Source organism: Chionomys nivalis, chromosome 4 (assembly GCF_950005125.1).
Source record: "Chionomys nivalis chromosome 4, mChiNiv1.1, whole genome shotgun sequence".
NCBI classification, from domain to species: domain Eukaryota; kingdom Metazoa; phylum Chordata; class Mammalia; order Rodentia; family Cricetidae; genus Chionomys; species Chionomys nivalis.
The window spans coordinates 91,821,985-91,848,287 of NC_080089.1; the positions used below are offsets into that span (position 1 = coordinate 91,821,985).

At 42.5% G+C, this 26,303-nt stretch overlaps 1 protein-coding gene across 1 annotated transcript in view; it reads left to right on the forward strand.

The window, feature by feature from the left end:
• The window catches only part of Slc9a9 (solute carrier family 9 member A9), a 544,273-nt gene that overhangs the window by 418,217 nt on the left and 99,753 nt on the right, over positions 1–26,303 (forward strand). Inside the window, exon 13 of the mRNA XM_057767041.1 lies at positions 18,724–18,775. Coding sequence (XP_057623024.1) covers positions 18,724–18,775 — 52 coding nt within the window. The remainder of the gene's footprint in view (positions 1–18,723; positions 18,776–26,303) is intronic.

A 26,303-nucleotide genomic window follows, 5' to 3' on the forward strand; every position in this document is an offset into this window, starting at 1 on the left:
AATCCCCAGAATAATGAAAAGTTTTTTTAAGGTTTAAGAAAGATCACTCAGATTTTATTGTATATCTTACCTTTCAAAAAGAATTCAGTAGACCTATGTGATAATTATAAGGCAAAAACAACATTGGTTTTTAACAAGTGAAATTTTTCTTTGTACTGGAAGATTAATAGGATGAAATTTTAAGTCATAGAGTATTAAAAATTGCAAATAGAACTACTCAAAGGAAATGGAACTAAAATTAACTACAATGGACACTGAGAAAGAGGGATTAAAATATATAACTAGTATATCAACTCATGACTTCATAGAAATTATAACTTAAGATAAAACTAGCTTATAAAAACATCAATTGAGCAAGTCTTGTAAAAAAGACTCCTCCGTGAGGAGCTTGGTAGACCCTCTCTTAGAGAGGAAGGCATTTAGCTAGTGAAATGATAACATAATGGTTTCATCTCTAGAGACTGATCTTAAGGTATGATGAAATTTCAGAGTATTATAAAAATATAGTAGCATATTTCGCTATACACATTGATGGCTTTATGAAGGCATTTTTATTCAAATCTATCATGTAATGTGACTGTATTCATTCGCATGACCTCCCGCCTGCCCCCTCCTTACAGTCTAGTTCCTTTCCCTGGATATTTTCACTTCAGTTTTCATGTAATTCATACATGTAGCATGTGTGCACATGCATCTGTGGAAAACCTAGCATTAAAAAACGAGAGGAAATGTGGAATGTTTGTCTTTCTGAATCTATCTTATTTTGTTTCGTCTAATCTCCAGTTGCATCTATCTTCCAAGAAACAACATTTCATTCTTATTTATGACGAAACAAAGCTTCACTGTGTATTTATATCACATCGTCTGTATATATTGGTAGGCACAAAGGCTGATTCTATAGCTTAGCTATTGTGAATAGTGCTAAAATTAAAAGTATAGATCTGGAAGTATCCGTGGTATATATTAATTTAGAGGCCCTTTACCAAAAAGTGGTAATAGCTAGGTCATGTGATGGTTATACTTTTTTGTTGTTTTGGGGGAAACCTTCATTATGTTTTCCAAAATGACTAGACTACATTACATCCCTACCCTCTTCCACGTCCTCAAAAGCACTTGTTTTTGTTTCTTTTATTAAAATTTTAATAAATAATTTTTCTAATTATTATTAGTGTGTGTGTCTGCTTGTGTGTGTGATGTGTGAGGGAGTACAGGCATGACCTTGCCAATGTACTCATGTGGAGGCCTTTCAGGAGTCCATTCTCTCCTATCACCATGGGTGGCTAATCTTGTTTATCAACTTTATACACCTGGGAAGAGGAAACCTCAGTTGGAGAATTGCCTTGATCTGATCAACCTATGGACATGTCTATCAGATAGTTTGTAGGTTGATAATTTATGCAGGAGAGCCCAGTCCACTGTAGACTGAGTACCATCCCTGGTCGGCCTGGATTGTCTATATAAGAATTTGAGTCCGGAATCAAGCCAGTGAGCAGTGTTCTGTGATCTGTGCTTTAGCTCCTGCCTTAGTTCCTGCTTTAGCTCCTGCCTTGGATCCCTCAAGTATGAATTGTAACCTGTAAACTAAATAAATCCTTCCCACCCCAATTTGGGCTGAGTCAGTGTTTTATTGCATCAACCGGGAGCAGACTGGGACCCTCACTAAGCCATCTCACTGGCCCCATTTGTATTTGTTGTTTGTTTAAATGACAGCCATTCTTACTGGACTGATATGGGATCTCTGTGTTGTTTAATTTGTGTTTTTCTGATGCCCAAGGATACTGAACTTTCTTTCCCTGTGCTTATTGACCATATGTACATATTTGGAGAACTATCCACGCGTTAGTCTATGTATTGACTGGGCTGTTTGACCTTTTTTACTATTTAGTTTTTGTGTTCTTTATATATTCTAAATGTTAATTCTCTGTTGGTTATAGCTAGCAAAGAAGTACTTCCATTGTGTAGAATGTTCCATCACTCACTTCCTTTGCTGTACAGAAACTGTTTAGTTTCATGTCAGCCCACTTGCCAGTGTTTACGATTGCTTCCTGGGCTATTGGTGTCCTTTGTAGAAAGTCCTTGGTTATGCCTACGTAAATGTTTTCCTCCAGCCGTTTCAGAGTTTCTAGTCTTACATTAAGGCCTTTGATGCATTTAAATTTTTCAGTACAGGGCAAACTATGGGAATCCAGCTTCATTCATCTGCGTATAGCTGTCCAGTTTCCCTAACACCATTTGTTAAACAGGCTGTGTTTTCTCCACTGTATGTTTTGAAACCTTTATTAAAACTCAGATGGTTGTAGCTGTGTGGGTTTGAGTCTTAGTCCTCTATTCAGTTTCACTGATCTGCATGTCTGTTTTTATGCCAGTACCATGCTGCTTCTGTGACTGCGACGGTAACACAGCATGGACCCTGCCTTGAGAGACCTCCAACGCTGCTTCTTTTGTTCAGGAGTGCCTTGGTTATGCAGTGTCACTGGACTTCCCTATGCATATCTAGGTCTGGGAAATGTCACTGCAATTTTGGTAGGCATTGTATTGAATGTGTAGATTGCTTTCAGCAATACAGCCATTTTCTTCATGTTGTTTCTGCCAACCCCTGAGTATATGAAGTCTTTCTATATTTGTGTGTGTGGAAGCCAGAGGATGACTCTGTGGAGTTGGTTCTTCTCCTTCCCTTTTATGTGAGTTCTGGTCCTGAAAATAGAGTTTGGGTGGTCAGCCTAAGCAAACAGTGCCTCTCTTTAGTGTCCTCTTCAGCCCTCCAGTGTCCTCTTCAGTCCTCCAGTGTCCTCTTCAGTCCTCCAGTGTCCTCTTCAACCCTCCAGTGTCCTCTTCAACCCTCCAGTGTCCTCTTCAACCCTCCAGTATCCTCTTCAACCGTTTCCCCTCTTGGTGTTTTGAGAGTGTTGTTGTGGAAGTCCGTCACTCCCTCTGTTAGATTCATCCCTACGTTTTTTGTTTATCTTGAGTGTGGGTGTTTTCCTGACTTTTTTCTTGGCATCTTTGTTTTTGTTAGACAGGAAAGCCCTAATGATTGTGTGTCCTGTTGTTTTGCTGAAAGGTTTACTCATATCAAAAAGGTTTTTGGTCCAGTCTTCAGTGTCTCCTGTGTACGGGCTCCTATGACTCAAATTGGGATAACTTAACTTTTTCCATCCTACTTTTATCCTTTATTTTTCTTTGTCTTGTCTCATTGCTCTAGATAAGACTTCAGGGACTATATTGAGAAAGAGCGGAGAAAACAAGCATCTTCATCTCATTTCTGAATTTAGAGGACACACTTTTCTGCTTTGCCTCATTTAGTTCATTGTTGTTATTGGATTGGGTTACATAGCCTTTACTGTGATAAAGTATATTCTTGTTAGTTTTTTTAAAAAAATGAAATTTATATTATTTATTTTATGTGTATGTCTTTGTTACATAAAATAAAATAAAATAAATCATCTAAATCTCTGTCCCGCCTCTCAGTTCCCCAATAACCACACGGAGACTTCTTATTAACTGTGAAAGCTTGTCCTTAGCTTAGGCTTGTTTCTAACTAGCTCTTGTAACTTAAATTAACCGAATTCTATTAATCTACGTGTTGCCACATGGATTGTGGCTTTTACTTCTCCTCCTACATGCCCTGCTTCCTCTGCTTCTGGGTGGCAGCTCTACCTTTTCCCCTTTCTTTGTCCCCAGAAGTCCCGCCTAACCTCTCCTGCCTAGCTGTTGGCCATGCAGCTCTTTATTAAACCAATCACAATGATACATCTTCACACAGTGTAAAGGAATATTTCACAACAGCTGTATGAATATTTTTGCCTGCATTGTATGTGTATGTACCACATGGGTGCCTAGTATCTATAGCAATCAGAAGAGAGAGTCTTAAATGACCTGCAACTGGAGTTATGGATGGCTGTGAACCTCCATGTGGTGCTAAAAACTTAATCCAGGCCTTCTGTTAGAGCATTAAGTAAGCTCCTCAGGCTGCCTTCCTGGTTTCTTCAGGAATGAGATGTCAGATGTTACCAAAGAAAACAACTATATTACAACTATTGAGGTGACCGTGTAATTTCTGTCCATATATTTATGTGGTATATTTATTGATCTGCATATATTGAAGCATTCTTATATCCCTGAAAGTAAGCCAATTTTAGTAATAATGAATGAACTTTGTATTTATATATATATATATATATATATATATATATATATATTGCATGCAGATATCTGTGCACCACATGTGTGCCTCATATGACAGAGGCCCGAAGAGAATGACGAATCCCCTAGGACCAGAGTTACAGACAGTTGTAAGCAACCAAGTGGGTACTAAGTATTGAATGTGGATTCTCTGGAAGAGCAAGCAGTGCTCTAACAGCTGAGCCATCTCTCCAGTCCCCTTCTAAGGGTATTCTTGAAATCAGTTTTCAAATATTTAATTTAAAATTTTTGTAATGCTGTTCATCAAGGGATTGGCTCATACTTTTCATTTTTTAAAACTGTTTTTCTAGTTTGGTATCAGGGTACTAACGGCTTTGTAAAATGAGATTAATAGCATTCCTCCCCTTTCTAATTCATGGAATAGTTTGAGAGGCAGTGGAGTTAATGTTTATTTGAAGGACTGGTGGAATTCAGCAGTGTATCCATTTGGTTATAGACAGTATTTTTTGTTGGGAGATTTCCACTACTACTTTGGTTGCTTGCTGTATTCCTTTTAAGTTGTTTCTATCCTCTAGGTTTAAGTTTGGTGGGTCATATGTGTCTGGAAATTTATTCAGTTCTAGATTTTTCACTGTATTATAACATAGACTTTCTTTGTGTATTTGTATGATCCTCTAAATTGCACAGGTATCTGCTGCAGTGTCTCCTCTTTCATTTCTAATTTTATTAATCTAACTGTCTTCTCTCTCTCCCTTTCTATTTTGGCCATTTAGCTAAAAGTTTACCACTCTTGTTTATCTTTTCAAAGCATCAACCTTTTATCTTATTGATTTTTGTGTTGCTTTTCTTCTATTGCTCTTTTCATTTCCATTCATTAATATCCACCTGATCTTTATTGTCTCTTTTGATCGACTTGAGTGAGGTTTGGTGGCAACACTGGTGACCCAGCAAGAAGTGGGCCTTGCATAAACACCAAAACTTTACTTGCTCTCCCTTTCCAGGGTCCTAACAGTCAGTGCTTGCTATTGGCCAGACCGATCTAAAGTCAAAGGGTAAGAGAACTCAATTGATGCTGTCCACATCTGACAGGCTCTAGAGTCTAAGGAGCAAGAATAGGTGCAAAGAAGAAGATGGGAAAAGTCAGAAGAGTTCCCAAGGGCCCAATAGTGATGTGTGAAAATGGTAGTAAGGTTATTTCACCCAGGAACATGACAGAGTAAGACAGCAGGATCCCAGGGATGCCCACAGAGCTATCCTTCTCAGGGGTGTGCAGATGCTCACTCAGCACCTGCATGACCCCAGGGACTTCTCACTCTCCTCAGTCTGAGCCTGGCTTACTTACCCAGTGACTTGGGGATTACTTCCAATAGGAATTAAGAAAGGAAATGAATTACCTCAACCTGTATCATACACTGAATAGTTTGATAAAGTCATCTCTTTTGACTTTCCCCCTCAATGACCTGTAAGTAGAGTCATCCTACATGAAATAAACAGGGCTAGTATGTTTACAAGCAAGCATTGCTGGTAAACCCTGAATTTGGAATATTTTATAAGTATAGGTCACTGATTCTAAACTTACGTGTTCACAGTTAACATTTCTGAAGCAAACGTTTGTCATACAATGAATGGTATACCAAATATAAGCAACAGTCACTTTTCTCTTGGAAGTACATAAAGTAACAGCATGCCTTATGATTGATGTCATCCTAGGTTTAGTGCAAACCAGCATAATTACTTTAAAGATGCACTAAAAAAAATCATATTTCCCAAAATAGTTAGCAAAACAACAGTGATCTTGATCTATTTCCCACCAATATTCTATGAATGGATTCGTGGAAGAAGGAAGAAATTGTCTCGGCTCTCATAGGTGCCAGGGTCCAGCCTCAGCTTGGGTTCAGGTCCTGAGACAAGGAAGGGGCACCGACGCAAGCAAAGATTCTGACCACCAAGTGGATTGCACTCAAGTGGCCCCGAATAGCTCAGGCCGTCTTTATTTCTACTTAAACCAGGGTTGCATGAACAGCTTCTATTTTTGACCTTAAGAAATAGATCGCAATTTAAGGAATACATCATGATCATTATGAAAGCCCCATTGTTCCCCATTATACTTCCCCAAATACATCTTCCCGCCCCTTACACAACCTTATTCTAGACATAGAGCTCAGCATTTTTACAGACTTGACTAAATATCGAACCAGCCGCATCCTGCTCTTGCAACACTTACGTCAGCTGGCAGCTCCTTGTGGTTATAAAGTTAAAAAGTAATAGACATGGGCACAATGCTTTAAGGATAACGATATTCAAACCCAGACAATTCTTTCATGTTTGTATACAATTATGCTTTTATTCAGTTCCTTTTTCTACAAGAGGGTGCCACGTCTCAATCTCTCTGTAGAAGACAGACCCTGATAAGGCACTCTTTCCCATCCCTCTATACTTCTTCTACCAATAGAAGCTCCTATGTATGACAAAGCTGGCTCTATCCACCCCACATTTTGTTTTAAATTTTCTCCTCTTGGAGCATACCAAAGCATGATTCTGTGTTTGGTGTCCGGGGCATTTACTCTCAATAGTTGGTACTATGTGTACTCCTGAGGTTTTCTCCCTAGTCTGTATATGCATGCCCTGATCTCTTCTCTAGAACTGTGAGACATAGTTACTGTTCCAAATGTTGTTTTCTCATATGTAGATAACTATCTCATTAAGTCAGAAAAGTTCCCAGGTTTGGAAGTTGTAATTGGTAATTCCAGATAAGAGATTTGAGAAACATTAGCCCCCTGTTGAATCTTTGGGGAACATATTTGAAAAGGAACAGAATCTCCAGGGAAAATTACAGCTGTTGCATGTGTGACTGACAAAGTAAAATTAAAACCACCCAAAGAATCACCAATATAATGAGAGAGAAAAGGGCCTGCAAGCTGCATGAATTTTGCAAATTCTTACACTGTCCCGTGGACTACTGATCCTTGCCAAGTGAGAGTCCATTTCCACGAATGCCTTGTCCTGAGGAAACCCACTGGACAGGTAGCTGTGTGCTGACCCAAGACTAGGCTGCACAGCTCCTAACACACAGGTATTTACCTTCAGGATGTAGAGTATGTGAGTTAAAACGTCAGTTCGCATGCACCAGTTGTTTAAGCTGTCACCATGATCTTCTAGAGTCATCAGCTGAAAAGCCTGAATGATGCATTATCCATGAGCATCCACTTAACTCTCATTATTTCATTTCCTGCCAAATTGATGCTGATGCTGTCCCCATGCTGTGCATTTTCTGTGGTCATGGTGATAATGTGCAAGCCTGTGTGATACAGCACCTTCCTCCTCTCTCATCTTTTCCTTTCTTTGTCTGTTCTAACACAGCTCCCTAATAGCCTTCTCATCAGTTCTTGATTCACTTTCCTGATTTTAATCCATTAATTCTAATATCAAAGTGCATTTTTCAATGTTACGCTAGCACTGAGCATGCATTCCTCAACGTTTTGCATTTGAGCATTTAATTTCACTTCAGCAAAGTCAGGCCAGTGAGTTCTCACATGACACCATGCTTAACAGCAGTTGGTTTAAACCAGAGGAAAATATTGTGTTTCTGTTGATTTACTTTTTTTCCCTAGTGATTTACTTTAATCCTACTCAGCAAGAGATGGAAATTATTTTCTTGTCTTTTGATGAGTCATGACAGTAACAGCTTCCTAACTTATCCATTATCTCTTCCTGTCAATTTCCTTTGTAAAATCAAGATATTTGTTCAGTTTAAACAAAAAGTAAGGTTATATATTAAAACTGTTTATGACTTAATTCTTCTAGGGCTACAGAAAACCCTTTTTCATTTAAAGAATGTGTGTGTGTCTTATGAATGTGCGTATATATATATGTCATAAATCTGAGTGTTAATTATTAATAACACCATGTGATCTTATAAAGTGCTAAGCAGCTCAAAGGAAAATAAGTTTTCACTTGCTGAGATTATAGATCACAATCTACTTCTAATTATGGGCTTAAATACTGGTTTCGGCAGCTATTATTCATCCCAAAGCCGTTTTAATTTCAATTTCAATGATTTATTAGTGTTGGTGAAACAATCTTCTTTGGCTATTTTTTGTTTTAGGCCCACATGGTTCATAACGTTGCAGCATCTGCAGGATGCTGGTGATGGGTGACCAGTAACTATAGATATACTGGCACAAAATTACCATAGAGCCCAGCTGCAAGTGTGTTGTAATGACGAACTTAAAGTAATTACTTACAAACCCTTCCCTTTTTTGTTTTAATGACTAAAATACATGGTGTTACAATAACTTCGTGTTTTCTTCCCCAGATTCGTATACTGCATATAATGCATGAATATCACCTATTTGAGATTTTTCGTGTTAGGTAGTATTGTGTTTCTGACTTCATGTTTTATCCTCCGCCTCTCTTATTCCAGTGCTCTGTGGGAGCATCTACCAATAACTGTAGTTCGCTAGAGATTTTATTTTCACGTTCTTCTGACCCAATCACTTTTACCTGTGTGACTACAAGCCCAAGAATTACCTCTGCCCAGTTCTTGCCTTATAAGCCAAATTTCCCAAGAGCCACAGAAAAACTCATTCTTTGTTAAGAAAGGCAAGGCATTAGCTCTGAGAGAGGGTCATGATTTGTTGGAGATAGCACTTTCTCAAAACCTAACCCACAAATAGGAAATCTGATTTGGGATGGAGTGTATCAAACAGATCACAAGAATTTTACCTTCTGTGTTGGATGATTTTACCTTTTATGTGTTTATTGTACTTAAACATCCATCAATCTTAAAAGCATTGTTGCTTACCTCTAAGGATTCTTTCTAAGGCATTATTGGACAAAAATAACTCCTGGTTGTCATTAGCTTTAATTGGAGCAGCTTTTTCTTAGATTGTGCTAAGAGGACCTTTTATATCCTCTAAATACGTTTCACCTTTATGACCCCTTTGTCAAAGTCCCCCCGATTTCTGCAGGAGATTTTCATACGGCTAGGGTCCTTGTACTGCAAGAGCATGTACATTCTAACTCCTCCCCTGGCTTCCAGGGCAGCTGGAAAACACCCAAGAGCAGCAGCACAAAGATACTCTCAGCTCTCTCCAGACCCACACTGTGCCCCAAACATGGTCTTGCCGGAGAGCCAGGACTCGGCCACAGTTCACTGCAGCGAGGCGTGGCTCAGGGGGAGGGAACGATGTCCTCCCGAATTGCCATCTATTTCTTTGCTTAACTGTGAGATAGCCACGAAGTCTCCAGGTATTAGGACTTCCACTTTTCCCCACAAACGCCCAATAGTCCAGGATTTATTTTCAACCACTTTCTATTTCATACCAACACATAAAGCATGCGCCTGTGACTACTTTATATTCAGCAGTAAAATGTCTTTTCCCATATAACATGTTCAGCCTGACATTGAGAAGACACCCCACCTGATAACACACTAGACTTTAAACAAGCTAATCCACTTGAAAGCATGGTTTTTGTGGGGATGTGCATTTGGCTCTGATAAATCCCTAATTGCTCAGGCAGGGCACCCACAGAGAAGCCTTAGGAAAGAAAGGCCAGCTGCCTGGCTAAGCTTCAGCATCTGTCTTCCCACCAAAGGGTGTCAGTGCACTTGTGGCTTAGGTCAAAATAAATTAGTCTGCATAATCATTCTTAATCCAGTTTCTATCGGATCTTCGCTGTTGTTTGAAATTAGCTTACCTCTTGGCAGAACTAAACACTTGGAACTTAAAGGAAGTTTTGCTCAATGTGAAGAACGGGATGTATTTCTATCTGTGGCAGGCGCTTGTTTACTGAAGTGTAATTTTCAGAGAGCATAATATTTTTAGCATCTCATACGTCTCTCAATGGTATTCCCAAGTTGACAGATGGGGTTAAACCCTTGCCACATGGCGTAGCTGTGCAGGCAGAACACACCTCCTTTTCTCAGTCCTCATACCCCCAAACTCTATTGTCCACAAACCTCCAGTAGCATCAGAAGTCGCAAAGAAAGCCTGCTTTAGGGCCAGGTGAGATGTTCGGTCAGAGATTTCAAACCAGAATGCATGGGTACAAAGACAGTGCCATCGACAGTCAGCACGAGGACAACTCCAGTTTCCAGGCACTTCTTCAGTAGGCCTTTGCTGGGCCCCACGTAGGCCATACTCACAAATCCACCAGGGACAGATGCCGTTCGTATCTCTATCATGCTGAGAAAGCAACTGAATACCAGCTCCTTGTCTGGAATCAGGCAAAGAAGCGCTCTGATGAGGTAGTCTTCAGGATTGTGGTAAAAATGATGCATGCCTCTTGATAACGGCCCTGGAGCATCTCCAGTAAACTCTAGCAGCAGAGTCTAACAGACCAGACTCCCTTTGCCTGCTCAGCTTGACAGTGTTTTATGGAATCCATTCCAGAATCTCTGTTAAAAGCAGATTCGTGTGGGCAGCTCAGGACAGCAAGGCAGGAATGCCAGAATCACCCCTGGGTCCAGTCACGTTCAGTTTGATAACAGGTCAGGTCCAAAGGTTTGGGAAGTGTAACCTAGAACAAAGGGTTTCTGTAGATGGGTCCGTGCCAAGAAGGCAGTTTTGCTCTAAGAAGCATCCTCAGACTTGTGCACTCTGGGAGCAAGGACCGCAGTCACTGTGCATCCTTCATGGCACACTGTGGAACCTCCTGCATCTTCAGCTTCATTTGCATATTTCCTCATGTCCCACCTGCAGAAGGAGAGCCACCCCGGAGTCCACACTCGTGCTCTGAAACGATGAGCAGAAGTGTCCTGCTACCTACTCAGTGACTGACCAAAACCCTCACTGTAGCAACGTTGCTGTTACACTCCATCATCTTTTGCTTCACAGTGGGTGGGAACTGTTGCTTCTCCTGAATTCAAGCCAGACTGAAATGTGGTTGTAACATGGCCCTGATCTGTGTAGTGAATGTTTCATATTCAGTGTATTATGTCTTCCCAGAAAATGTTTGCTCACCTCCAAGTTTGCCTAACCACCAATCTTTTGAGCCTCTTTCCTTACAGACTTCCACAGTCCTTAAGTTAGATGTCCAAACTGTCTTCAAATACTGAACTTGCCACATAGTGAGCATTTCCAGTCTATGGTCTTGTGTTTGAAGAAGCATGAGTTCTTTATTCCTTGTGCTTTACTTGACAGTCCGAACATCTCTTTCAGACAAAGAGCAGAAAGCTGGAGGTGAAGAGTTCATTTCTCCCGAGTTGGTAATCTGGAGATTTGCCATGTTCCATTGCGGCAGAAGTGCTCTGACCTTATGACCCTGAGTTTCAATTTCACTTCCCAATTGGACGTCATTTGGGGAGAGTCTGACCTATACACCCCCCTCTTTAATATCGGAGGGAAAAAACCCTTTCATGTGTCCTAAGTAGAAGTTCAGAGACATCTCCACATGAGCCTGTCATGAGCCCCTTCTGCATCCCACCGTGCGTAGCCACACCTCTGAGATAGATCACCTCTTCAACTGCATCTTAAATTACATCCTAATGAATTCTCGGCTAGACCACTGATGCTGTTCAGTAAATGACCTGCACTTCCAGGAGTCTTGCTGGACTCACAACACATAACTCCAGGGATCTTTCTAATACTCCATCCTAAGCATAGCACTCGAGAGTCTTTAGAATTCAGCCTCCAGACACTTTGTAGTGTCAAAGAAGCAACCCTGCCTGCAATCAAGCTATTCACCACATTCCCGCCTTCTTTATACTGCTGTGCTTTTGCTCAGAAGTCCCCTCCCTCAGCCTCCTCTTCTTTTGCCATCAATCTCATTCTCAGTTTTCAGTACCCAGCTCCTCTAAGAAGCACACTTAGCTCTCCCGCAGCCCCTCTGTCAGGTTCTTTACTGGTGTGTTCCCATTGCCGTGTGTGATGATCCTTCCTCCGCACTGTAGTTCTGTGTGGATGGCAGAAGTCCTGTTATTGTCCTTTGTATCTTAGCATATGTCATTTATAGAAAATCCACCCTTGGTTTTAACCTAAGATGTATTTATCACCTGATTTAAAGTATATCAATTACTCCCTAATAAGAATGACATTAACTAATATTCTATGGCTATTTCTTGGGTGGCAGCCAATGTTTTGTATACTATATATATATATATATATATATATATATATATAGCTGATTTTTTCCTTGTTGAACTACTTAACACACTTAGTTTTTATTGTGAACTTGACACAACCAAGAGCCGAATGGAAAGAGGGAGCCCCAATTGAAGAAACACCTCGATCAAACTGGCCTATGATCACGTGTTTTGGGAATTGTCTTGATTATGCAGGCAGGGTGGGCCCACTATGGGCAGTGTCAACTCTAGGTAGGTGATTCTGGGTTGTAGAAGAAAGCAGACTGAGCATGAACTGAAGAGAACAAGCCAGCAAACAGACTTCCTCCATGGTTTCTGCCCCAAGTTCCTGCTTTGAGTTCTTACTTTTGGCTGTCCTCAGTGAGGGATTGTAATCTAGAAAGTGTAATCCACATAAACCCTTTCCTCCCCAGGCTGCTTCGGCCATGGTGTTTATCACAGCAACAGAAAGCAATCTAGAATATGTATAATGACCTGTAAAATGGACCCATGCTTATTGCCATTTGCAGTTGAGAAAATTAAGATTTAAAGAAGTTACACAAATGTTGGAGGGACCAGGGAGGTGGCTTTATGAAACCTGTTGGCCTAGGTTTGACTCTGAAAATCCATGCTAAGTTGGAAAGAGAGAAGAGCTCCCCAAAGTTGTCCTCTGACCTCTACATGTTGTGGTACACTCTCCCACACATACATGCACCCCATACTAATAGGTGAAACTTGAAAACTTTCAAAGATGCCAGTGGAGTAAATGAGAGAGGTCAGATTTGAGACCCATGCTCCAAAGTCTGCTATTGTGTCATACTGAAATTAAAAAGGGAAAAGGGTCACGGCGCCTTCTTCCACTTAAATTTGGTTTACTTTCTTGTTTCTCCAAAAGAGGTTACAGTACTTTAGTTATTAGACTGGATTAATTTCCGTCGTACATACTATAATAACATTTAATCAAAGAATGTGGGAGGAGCAGTGGGGTACATTGGCAGATGATAGTCCCCATGTAGTCCCCGAGCACTAGCAGGTGTCTTTCGCACTGCCCCCCTGTCAAGCTGTATTTATGTGTTCAGGATCAAGTCACTCTTCTCTTACTGAAAAAGTCCTTTTTCACTCTGTGACATCAAATGCCATTCTGAGAGGAAATAGGTTCTTCTCCTTCACTATGCAGCCCATCCACTGGAGGCTCAAAAGAATCAAAAGCCTTCCTAGGACCATTGGAAGCCACATAACGAAACTAAGGCCTAGTACCATTTCACTGCCTCTCCACAACTGCTGAGTGATAAGGATCAGCAAGGAATTGTTAGTTTTAATGGGAAAAGTGAACCTTTTGTTAGTCACATCCATTGCTTTCCTGCTAAGAAAAACCCAACTTGGAAGCATTCATTTGGCTACGGTTGGGTATGGGAGCATCCAGAGATTTTATTATGTCTAATAAAATCCACCCAAGAATGGAGGCTGCATTATGGTCCACAAGAGATGCATTTTGCTCTGAAAATGGAGCTGGATGCTCACTGTAAATGAGGAACCCAGAGTGAGATGTTGGAGGGCACAGCTGGGAATATGTGCAGAACTCACTTTCATTTCCATTTGAATACCACAGAGGCAGCACTCCACTTGCTTCAAATTAAAAGGCACATCAAGAATGCAAAATGTCATATAAAATTTTAACCATACTTTCTAGTTGATTTTTTAATCCTTTACCGTCTCTTTGTCTATTTTCAGATAAAGACTTGATCTTCTGTGATGTGTGCACATCCATTCTTGGCCTCCTTTTTGGAAGGCTACCTGTACCCTGGCTCTTTACCTGCCTCTTGCATCTTTTCTTTATGATGTAGTCTTTTCCTTTTTAGTGTTTCCATTTCACCTTCCTTTGTTTTCTTCCTGATTAGCTCTTCCTTCTTCCTTCCCTTTCTCTTTAGCTATCCTCCTTTTCTCCTACTCCATCAGTGAGTTATGCACACATACATATATAAACATGGATAGAATTGATACCCTGGCGTCCTACTGTGCACTGTCATGTGGCTCAATGTGGCCGTTGCTCTAATTGTTGGATACCTCAATGCAGAACCTAAGGGTTTGTCTAGAGACACTGGTAAGCAACAAACATATCAAGTCTGAACTCTGGGACTACGGACAGAAACTACTGATACTAATAAAAACTAAGAGCAACAGTAGCTGATAGCGTTAAGAGCTTTCTATGTCCTTGGTTCACTCCGTGAAGTCGTATTGTAGTATTGCTCCCTTTGTACTAGAGAAGAAACTGAATAGCCACCCTGTACATGGTCCAGGCCATACAGGTTGAGAGGTAGATCCATGCTTCCCAGCCTGGGTAGTCTGGCTTCAGACCATTCCTCTTAACAACTGAGCTTCATTGATACTTCAGCAGCTGAAGAGTAGCCCTGGAGTGGGTTCCAGTGAGAGTGGGCAAACACTATAGAACACGAGCTTGTCCTGCAAGCGACCTCGGTGCAGCCACACAGATGAACAGGGGGTAAGCCAGGGTCACATACACAAAGCAAGGTGATCTCGGGTGTTCACAGGAACTACAGTTGGAGGAGTTCTTCCAAGGAGGGTGAAATTTTTAGGAGAGGAGATCTGAGACCTCTGAAGGCCTCAGGGCAGGGGAACCATAAAAATGACAGGAAAAGAAGAACAATGTTTGAAAGCTCAAGAAAGAAGACAGGACATCACAGATGCCCAGTGGCAGCCAGTGTGGCCCAGACCATAACCCTGGAGACTAGAGGAAAGAAGTCAGGTCATGAGAAAGGCTTGGGTGAAGCAGAACACAGAACTCAGAGACAGGTTAGGCACTGGCCTAGGAATGACGTCCAGTTAACAAACAGACGTGAGGCAGTAGGTCAGAGTGGCAGAGGGGAGACCTGACAGTGGGAGAGGGGTCTTTAGCTCCACTTCGTCTCATTCACCCTTGGTTTCACTTGGGGAGCTGCTGTGTACACAGGTAGCATCACAAGCCTGGGTGACATCATGTCTTGTTTCTACAATCGCTCCAAACCCACAGGGTACAGGTGATCTTTAATGCATAAAAGTGAGTGGAAGCAAGGTTGTCCCGAAAGTATGTCTCTTTCGCATTCCGGTTTGCTGCCTTGAATAGAAGAGCGGGTGATACAGACATAGCCAGAGCATTTGCTTAGCCCTGGGGACGCTGTGTGAGTGTGCCACGCACATCAATAGCCACTATTACATACGGCTATCAAGAAAAACACAGAAAGCCACCCTTAGAGGAAATGTGGGAGTTAAAACGGAGGGCGTATGAGATGAGGTAAGAACTGTTTCTGCAAACCCTTCTACGGTGTTTGAAATTTGTTAGTATGTAATAAAAGTAAAACTAAACATGTGTCCAATTTAATCTTCAGGCCACTAGTCCCACGAAATAAAAAGTGGGGCCGTGGTGGGTGACATGACACAGAGAAAATATGCTAACACGTTAGTGTTGCAGCCAGGAAATCAAGGGAGTCTAATTGACAGATTAAAAAAATAATAGTATTCAGGGAACATTTAATGTGGTCATAAAGAGGTTCACACACCTCTCAGAAATCATTTTAAAGTAACAAGCATTAGGTTTTATGGGACCAAAGGTGATGCTGAGCCCACCCCCACCCCCAGTTAAGTCGAGAACACCTAGGACCCCCGTGTTTAAGGAGGCAGGAAGCCAAGCCAAGCAACATATTTTAGCAAGATTTTTTTTTAATCCGAAGTCTCGAGTGAATGGTGTTTCTCATGTTGTCCCTTCATGGCATTTAACTACCATTTTTTTTCTAAATTTTATTTTCCTTAAACCTTCCAAACTAAATACATGTGGGGCCATTTCTGTTTGCTCCCCTGCTGTTCACCCAAGCTACCCACCCCCCCACACCCAGAGCACTTCAGATCCCTCCCTGCTTTAGGCCCAAGACCAGCAGCAGCCTGGCCGGAAACAGATCTCCTCCTGCAGGGAAATAGGCTGAGGTGGGGAGGGGCGGTGTCTCTGAGGGGCGTTGCCCACAGGAAGCCAGTGAGCCCTTAATCGCCTGCCATCCTTCCTCAGTTCCATCTGGCTGCCGGAATAATGGGAATTAGAAGTGTCTACTTTGATTGCGGCTGGGGAGAAATGCTGAAATTTTGGTGAGAAACCTCAGTCCTGCCTCTTTAAGAGCTGGGTTTCTTAAGGAAATTTCAATTCTCTTCTCTCCAGTGTTGGAAGCAAAGCACTAGAAAAAAAGGCCCCCCAAAGTGGCACACCAATCGATGCTCGGGGATTTCAGTCCAATTCGCAGCCCACCCAGGGGCCCAGCAGTAGGACGGGGTTGAGGGTGGGGCAAAAGGGAGAAGGGGAATGGGGCGGGGGTGGGGGGCTGGGGCTGGACTGATGCTGTTGAAATGAGGCCTCAAAGGAACTCCCTGCATGAGTAGAAAGGCTCAGCTCCACCAATCCATCGCGGTATCCAAGTCCCAGGGAAAAGGGCAGCTGGGACCTCCACACCTGGAACTCCTTTGGTCACGCCCCGTGATCTCTGCCTGAACTGGACTTGAGGGGAGGGTGTCTCGATTACCTTCTACCCTCTCAGCCCTCCCCCACTTCCTTTCTTCTGTCCTCCCTTTCTCCCTCTTACCTTTTCCACCCTTCCTCTTACCCCCACGTCTGTGTCCCCCTTTCTCCTTCATAAATGAAATCGTTAAAACACCTTTGCCTACTATACTGGGGAGAATCAAATGTTAGTCCGCTCGGAGCCCTATCCACCAGTCTGAGTGCCACAGATTGAGACAATAAAGGGCTGTTCCTTTTGGTTGCTCAAGCAGAGGGGCTCCCTGTGCCCAGGGGCTTCTGGTTTGCAGGCATTGGCTATTTTAAGCAGGCCTCCTCGTCTTCACTGTGCCTGTGGTCCTTTGACCAGCTCCCTGCTCTGGGGAGGATTTCTACCTCTGCCATCACTCCCAGCCAGAAGCCTGGAGGACGGCTGAGGAGACATTTGAGAGAGGTAGAGGCTGAAGCAAAGACTAAAAGTCTAAAGGCAGGCAGCCTTCACAGGGGCTCTGCGGGAGCCTGACATAAGCACTTCCTCCCACACTTGCAGCCCACCCCCAACCCAAGGGGCTCACTCTATGGGAGAGGAAATGCAATCAGCAGAGCCCCTCGCTTGCTCTGGCTCCTCCAGGACCCTGGGAAGAACCCCAGCACTGTGTTCCCAGGGTTTGTGTTTCTGTAAGATTTGGGAAAGGAGAATGTTTTAAACACAGACTGAACTGCTGTTTCTGTCTGCTGCTGCTACTACGGCTCCCCATTTGCCCTCATTCTTCTCTGATCAGAAGGCTGTGGCATTTGGGGGACCCAACCCAGGAGCCCCTGAGATGAGCATGTATTACATTTGCAGTAAGTGGGATATATCTATACTAGTCACAGTGACTTCTGTGTGTACAAGTCTTCTGTGTGTGCAGGTCACTGCTGGTCGACCTGGGGTAGGAGCAGCGAATAGAAACTGAGCACAAAGACTGTATTAAATGTGAACAGAGCCTTTGGCGCCTAGCAGTCAAGGCCTGCGGGTACTGGGGGAGGGGAGGGAAAACAAGGTATGAGATACACAGAGCCAGAAGCAATTCTAGAAAATGAAAACTCAGTTCTCGTGGATGCCAGTCAAAATGGAAATTTCGCAATGTATTCAGAAAGGAGGCACGCGTAGCGATCAGTACATTGCACATTATTTATGGAAATTGCATGAAGTGAAATTTATCAGGAATCTTGCATTTGGCGGATTACCATAACAGTGCTGCAAGGAGCAAGCCAGTCTGGAAAAGGAAGCATGCCTTAGTTCCTCTTGGCTATCAAGAATTTCAGTATAACTGGGGAAGGGTCCCTTTTCTTTCCATCCTCACTAATATAAGATCATTATCAGATAAAGGAAACATCAAAGCATGCAAACAAATTTTACAGAGGAAAAGGGCATTTTAGAGGTATGTGCTTAATTAAAACATTACAGGATTTTCTATTGTTGTTGTTATTGCTATAGATTAGTTGCATTTACTAGCTTTACAAAATTTTTGTGATTTCTGCTTTTCTAAAGACTCTCTTTAGAACATTCCATAGTTGTGTTTTCTATTATTTCATTAAAGAATATCCCCTGGCCAAGCTGTGTAAGTTTTAAGCCCCAGAACCTAGACCCTCCCTCTGGACTGCCCACATGACTCTAGACAAAACTTGATTTTCTCTGCATTAAAGAACCCTGCTCCAGGCTAAGGACCATGATTATGGGAGAGTTTGCTCCTCAAATCCTGTCTTTCTTATGGTGCCTCCTAGCCCATGTTCTCAGGCCGAGGTCAACTGTGCAGGGTCTCACCACGATCAGTTGATTGTGGGTTTTGCTTCTGAGGAGGCCACGTGGATTCCTGACAAACCTTTGCTCACATTGGTGTTGTGTTTAGGTCAGCTGAGGATTTGATTGACGGTCCAGATCTCGTCTCCTCAGCAACAGCACTTATGGTTCTGTTCTCTTTGTCTTTTTGTTTTTGAACAGAGTTGGTGTGGACACGGATGAGAGTCTGAAGGAAGAGCCCTCTTCACAGCAGGCAAGTTGGATAAGTCAGTATACAAAACACGGTCTGGTCCATAGACTGGTGCATGCTTATGGAGCAGATAGCCAGGGTAGCTATTTCTAAAAGGAGTTGCCTCTGCTAATCGTGCATAGGGCTTCAGGGTGTTGGTTATGTTTAACCTATGAATGCTCAGAACCAATTCACTACAGCCGCTTGTGACGTCAGGAATCCTGAAAACAGGCCTCCTGGTTCACATCATGCCCAGCAGCTAGCTCCTCAGAGCTCAGCTAACTCACTCAAAGCTTCTTCAGCACACAACAGATGAACCTGTTTCTCCCGAGTGGCTTCTCATTCATCAGATCTGGGTGTTCAGAAATACTGAAACAGGCAAGAGACAGAGAAGCAATTGAGGTGATCCATTACTGACCTCACTGAACAACCATTCTCTACAAAGACCCAAAACGCCTTGGAGAAAGTTACTCAGAACAATGTGCTAATCCCCTGAGTAGAAGAAAATTATTCTCCAAACCCTAGCTTTGAATCTGCCATCAAGGTAGGGTCTGTCATCGGTGGTTAGTTGCCCCGGCGGAGAGGCTTGTTGGTGAGAAAAACCTAACAGTGACATTGCCTTAGCGATTTCTAACTTGATCCCATACCTTAGAACAGAAGAGCTATGTGTAGGGATTTCCTACATTTGCTACAATTAGAAGTCTGCAGACATGATCAGGATCATGTGGTAAATATATGGCTTTACTTGATAAACTGTGTTTTGATCATGTTTGGATTTGAGGACAGTCCCTGCTTTGATTTCATGGATTCCCTCTCTTAACATCAATGTAGCACAGCTGGCTGCCATTCCTGGGCAGGAGGCCTCTTCCCTGGGTCAGACATGGGAAGAAAGAAGAGCCCCTGTTCTGCAGAGAAGGCTGAAGCATGAAGTTCATGATAAACATGACTCCTGTGTACTTTGAACTCGGCTGTCATGTGTGTCCCAGGGCCATATGGTGCTCTTTTCACAGACTATTGCCCCGGAAACAACCTCAGCGTGGGCTAGAGCTCGGCATGACTGCCTGAAGTACTGGGATGAGGGCCAGCGTGATGACCTGAGAGGCGGAATCAAAGCCATCACTGGCACTGTAATGAGTTGTGAGGAAAGTCTGGCTGTGGCTGAGTTTCCAAAAGCATTTTCATCTACCAGAGGTCAAATAATCTAGTCTCCGACCTTCAAGCAAAACCTTTATCTAAATTCTATCCTTTTCATGTAACTTTTTCTTCACAAGACAGAATAAGAAAATTCATCAAAGAAAATTCTTTGTCTTCCTCTAATGGCCTAAAATTTTTATAATCACATATAATTATTGGTAAAAAAAATTTCCCACTAGCCTAACTCCTTTTTAAAATTTATACATATTTTAGCTTATTCATACAACACTTTAAAATAAAGTTCAACATTGTTAATTCAGCAATGACTCTTACCTGGAGATATTACCATAATGAAAGGGATTTTTTAGTTGTTTCAGAAATAGGATTGTGCTCCATAGAAAGAGAACATTAGGTGACATTTGGGTCTTGGAAAAGCTTTCACATCTTGGAGTTTCAGCTTCCCTGTCTGTACAAAGGGAATGATAATGACGTTTACCTCAGGAGGCTGTTGCGGAAATCACAAACTGAGGGCTGTGGCGATGACTTGGAGGATGAAGTGCTTGCTGCGTAAGCACAAGGTCCTGGGTTCAGATCCCCAGCCCCCATAGAGAAGCTGGGCATAGGGGTGCACAGCTGTAATCCCAGGACTGGGTAGAGGTGGGAACAGGCCGGTTCTGGGGTTCATTGGCCAGCCAGCCTAGCTAAAACAGTGAGCTCTAAGTTCAACAAGAGCTTCTGGGCTCAAAACAAATAAGACCAAGAAACAACAGAGGTAGATGCCCATCATCAAGCTCTGGCCATCGCATGCACGGAATATAAGCAAGCATGTCCATATACATATGTGCCTAACACACACACACACACACACACACGTGCACACACACCATTAAAATAAACCAACCTCATCTTATAAAAGATTGTAGACAGTTAAGACTACTGCATATAATTAAATAATTATGCGTGTTAAATTTCAGCAGAAAGAGGAATAATCAGGGCAGAAACAGACAGAGATTAAAAAAAAAAAAAAAAAGAGCCGAGGAAGTAGGTTGCAGGGCCTACATCCTTGCTGTGCTCCACGTACAAATGAATTTTCTGTCACCCAGAAAAGGAAATAATCAGTCACATACTAAGTCCTTCTCTTTGGGGGACAAAAAGCAGTGTCCGGTGGTGCGAAAGCAGGGGTACTCACCCCTGTTCACCGACCTGTCTCAGCATACCTTCCTGCAGGGGACAAGAGGGGGCTCTCTCCGTGTTTAGCGGCTCCTACCTTAAATTACACGCTTCCTGGGGCGTCACAAGAGCTTCTTGTGGGCATTCTTTCTCGCCATATTGTTTGTTTGTTTGTTTGTTTGTTTGTTTGTTTGTGATAGGATTTTACTGTGTTGTTTAGCCCTTGTCTGTTTTGGAACTCACTTTGTAGACCAAGCTGGCCTTGAACTAAAAAAGATTCATCTGCCCTGCCTCCTGTGTGCTGGGATTAAAGGCTTGTACCTCCACCACCATATTCTTTAGCTAACAAAGCTATCAAATAGCAAAACCTGTTCCAGAAAGAGGTTGGAGTCATTGTTCTCTTAATGTCAAATACCAGAAACAGTTGACTCCAACCAGTAGTTGGCCACAGGATCCATGCAGCTGCCACTCACCTGAGCGAGTGTTTGATACCTTCCCAAACCTCTGTCAAGATGCTCTCTGCTCCCCTTTTGCATGGCAGAGCCTTACTTTTCATCAGGATCTATTGGTCCCAAGCATAAGTCTGATTCTTAGCAAGACTATGCTTCCTACTTGCTTTGCATTTATTAAACTATGTGTACATTAACAAGATGAAGAAGGAGGATAAATTCTGTACTGACCAATCATAACAGCAGTTCTTATCGAGAAGCTGGAACTGTTTAAAGTCCTTACGGCCATTACTGACTGTTCAGTCTCAGAATCAATACTGAGCACGTATAAGTAAATGTGGCTGCTCGTAAAGGAATCTCCACCTTCCGAGCTGCAGGGAGTGCCTGTGGGATGGGAACTTGAAGCACAGTTCCCTTTTTTGCCATGCATGGTGGTGCAGTCTTAGTATACCAGGCTCTGGAAAGCAAACTCCAAATGCAGCCATGAAGCTTTCAGTACACACTGTTTGCAACTGTGCTGTTTTGAGAAAGGAAGATACTGTTTATGTCTCAGAAGCATCAAAAACAAATAGGGCACCCCTCCCCTGACCCCTAGAAAGTCTTCCTTGTAATTGTGTCCCTGTTCTTGGAAACATGCCTTTGTGACGTAGGTAAAATCTCTGGAGTACCGCTCTTGCCTTTGATGGAAATTTCTAGCACTTGAGAGAACTTGGTGTGGCTTCTTTTTCCCTTTTCATCATTCTGTCGTAATCTTCCTATTGAATGCTGGCCATGGTTTTTAGTACTGTTCTGAGTACATTCTATCGTTATCCCAGTTTCGAAGATAACCCTGAACAGGTGTTCATCCCATCTACAAACAAGGAAACTGTACACACAGAAGGCAAAGGTGGGCTTTGAATGTAGGTAATTTGGTTCCAGAACATTCCATCTTCCCGGATATGCATGCGTTCATGCAGTAATCATTGACCCCACTCCTGTTGAATGCTAAGCTCTTGTGAGGAGAGCTCCCCCACTGCCTGCTGTTTTTATGTCTTCTCCCACACAGAACTTCTGCTCCGGGGAGGGACATCTAGCAGAAAAAGATAGGAGGTAAAGGTTGTAAGGTCAGAGAAAGATAATAAAGCAGGTGAAAAGGTAGAAAAGGGAGGAGAGCTCACTGGCTATATAGGACAGGCCCACGAAAGTACCAGTTACTAGAAAGCTGAAGTCAGACAAGTGGAGACGAAGGCAGTGGTCCAGTCCAAAGCATAGCAAGGATGCAGGCTCTGAGTCAGTGGGCTGGTGTGAGCCCAGGCAGAGCAGCGTGTGGGCCAGTGTGTCTGGAAGTGAGTGAATGAGGCAAAAGTGGGTGAGATGAGGTAGGAGTGATGAATGGGACCAGTACCTGAATGCGATGGCAAGTTTGCTCTTACTCTGCGTGGGACGGACACACTTAACAGTTTCTCAAGCTTAGAAGTTTTTCATTTCTTCTAGCCCCATTCTGCCAACTGTTATGATAAAGCTCATTTTCAGCATTACTAGCATAATTCTATTTTTAACACAGTGCTAATGTCTCCAGGGTTGTTCTTAATATGAGCTTGCACTTTCCTTTTACTTCCGGTGGTTCCTCTCCGGAAAGTCTGGTTTTAGTTGTTCATTCTGTGCGGGTAGAACCTTGGTTCTGACTGCTGTGGTTCCAGACAGTGGAAGCCCGGGCGCAAAAGGTCCCAAGAAGAGCAGAAGGACACCCACAATAACTGAGCAGCAGAGATTTAAAGGATAAAATTTCTTCCCCAGAAAGACTCACGCTAAGTAGAGACACAAAGAAATGTCTGTCAAATATGAAAGGCGTAAGCTCAGTGAACAAACACTCGTCTGCCAAGTCTCAGAAAGCCATAACCTTGAATGCCTTTGAAAATTGCAATCACTGGGGCACAATAGAGGAATTTATTCCTCTGCACAAATGACAGTTCTTACTGGGTCCTCTAGAGAGGTACAGAGCGCAGAAGCATAGGTAAGTTCATCCCAGGGAGAGACTAATTAGCAAAGGCAGGGTCATTTGTTTCATTACATTAGATGCACTTTTCCATTGTTTGTATTTTCAAATATTCCTAGTAAGACAATAAGAACCAAAGAATGAACTCCACTTACAGCCACCACAGTTGGCAGTGAACAATCCCCTACAGCCACCATACTTGGCAGTGGACATTCTCCAACAGCCACCACACTTGGCGGTGGGCATTCCCCTATGGTCACCACACTTGGCAGTGGACATTCTCCTGTACTCACGTCACTCCTTGAGCCTTTGCAGTCTCACGGGAAGTAAAGTGCACATGATACCTAACAAGTGTTTCAGGAATGGAACACTAGGCTCAAAAATTGATATGGCCCAGATGAAACTTTTTCATGCTACATTGTAACTAAAACTGTCTTGATAAAATAAAAAATAAGATGAATATCCCTAAGCAAATTCCTTGGGTTTTTCTTTGGCTAACACTGGAATTTTTGTTTGGTATACTTAACTATGTCATACACACCCAAAAACGTACATTTTTACCCACTAACATTTTTATGTAGAGAGCCTACATCCACGTATTTCTCTTACCAGCAGATTCTTTAATTTTATGCTCTAGAAAGCAGGAATAATAATGAAGAAGCAGAGGGAGGTGGCAGATACAACTTAAGGAGCGTTTTTTATGTACATTTTATTTATAAGATTTAAATCATCTTTAATTTTTAATTTAGTCAGGATATCTATTATTATAACCCTATCTTAAAGAGATATGGTGAAAGTTTTTAAAAGGAGCCTTTCCTAAGACAACCAACCAGTGACGTGTTGAGACAGTACTGAACGCCAAAGCCATTGCACCCTGGCAATCCTCCATGGGCACTTGTCTAGCGTGTGTACAGCCTCCCTTCCCATTTACAGTGACGTGATCCCTCTCCCAGCCAGTCTAAAGTCTCCGTTCTATCAAGAATATAAGCAGATCCTCATTTCAAAGGCACAGAGGACTTTGCTTTAGTCTTCATCCTTTACTTGATTATCTCAATGTGGGGTCCATCTCCCCCCATACCCACTAAGCTGAAAGCCTGTCCGTTATCTCAGAAGTCCTCATCACAGTGCATCAACCTTCAGTTATGGTGGAGTAGGCTCTACACCCTCTCCCGATCAGTCTCTGTTCCTTGGTTCTTCCATTAGCAAGGGCTGCCTGTCTAAAACTCTTGTTCCTGTGGAGGTCTAATGGAAGAACATTCCAGACAGAACAAAATCCCAGGGGAAGGAACCTCCACAGCCTGGGCGATACGTAGTAATGATGCTGCTACAGCTGCAATAACCACAGGGAACATTCGAGACTATGCATGTGGAAGAGAAAGAGGCAGGAGCCAGCTTGTGTGGTTACCTGTCACCACAGTGATGCTGGGTAACACACTCAAACTCTAAGACGTGTGCAACAGGAACCCCACTACTGTGTGCTACCTTGGGCACACCGTTCCACTGTCAAGAATGTAGGCTAAAGCATGCATTGTTTCTTAGGGCTAGCCTCAGTTCTTATAATCTGCTATTGCTTGCTACATTTTATTCACCAGAGAGAGTTTCAAGAACATCCTAGAAAGTAGGTAGGTAAATAAGCAACTCTTCTTTGGTGGAAAGTACTGCCAGGTTTCATTGGAAAGATAGTGGCACAGAGAGTTGAGAAACTGGTATCTCTAACATAACTCATCTGCCATTTGGTCTACAGTAAAGAGTTTCAATTTTATAATAGATAAATTTTGAGTCTTTTGAATGTGATTGACTTTATTTTATGATTATGAATGATCCATCTTGATAAACATTCTGTATGAAAAGGATATGTCTTCTAGCATATGTTTTAATGGCATACCCAACAACTGCAGGATATAGTTGGTATAATATTACAAAAGTGTCAGTCATTGGAGGAGAGGATGTAGGTCAGTTGTTGAAGTGCACGCCAAAAGGCATGGATTCAACCAGTGTTGCTGCACCTGTTTGGGATTGGTGGTACATGTGTGTATACTAACACCTAACGCGTGGTGACAGAAGGATTAGAAATTCAAAGCTATCCTTGGCTACACAGCATGGGAGTCTCTCTCAAAATAAAAGGCTGGGTAGGATGATGTCTCAGATGGTAAGGTGCTTGCTGAGAAAACATGTGTCTGGTTTCAGGTCCCCAGCACCCACACGAAAAGCCAGGCATAGGGATATATGTCTGTAACCCCAGTGCTGTCATCAGCCAGCCAGCCTAGAAGAATCGATGAACTCCAGGTTCAGTGAGAGACCCTGTCTCAGAAAATAAAGCAGACAGTAAAACGTCATCAACTTCTGCCCTTCATAAACACATGTATGCACACCACATGCACATGTTCTCATACTCACACATATGCACCACACACATGTACACAGAATGTTGGCTACGTCAGACTGATTCTGTTTCAATCTACTCATTTTACCAGTTGCTGATGCAACTTTCCCCATGTAGAGGTTTGCCTGTTTCTCCTTCATAGTTTGGCTAATACTGCCTCGTGTTCTTTGAATATAGGATTCAGTTTCTTTTAATACTTTGAAAATTGTATTCTCTTGCCTTCAAGCCTTTATTTTTTCATGAAACATTAGAAGAGTTTATTTTCTTTTTGCCGAACATAATTTGATCTGTTTTAATTTTATTTTTTATCTTTGGTTTTAGAAGCTTGACTATGGTTTGTTGTTCTTTAAATTTATCCTAATTCAGATTCACTGAGTTTCTTGGATTCCATGTAGATACTCTTCATCGAATTTATGAAATTCAACTGTTGTCTTCTTAAAC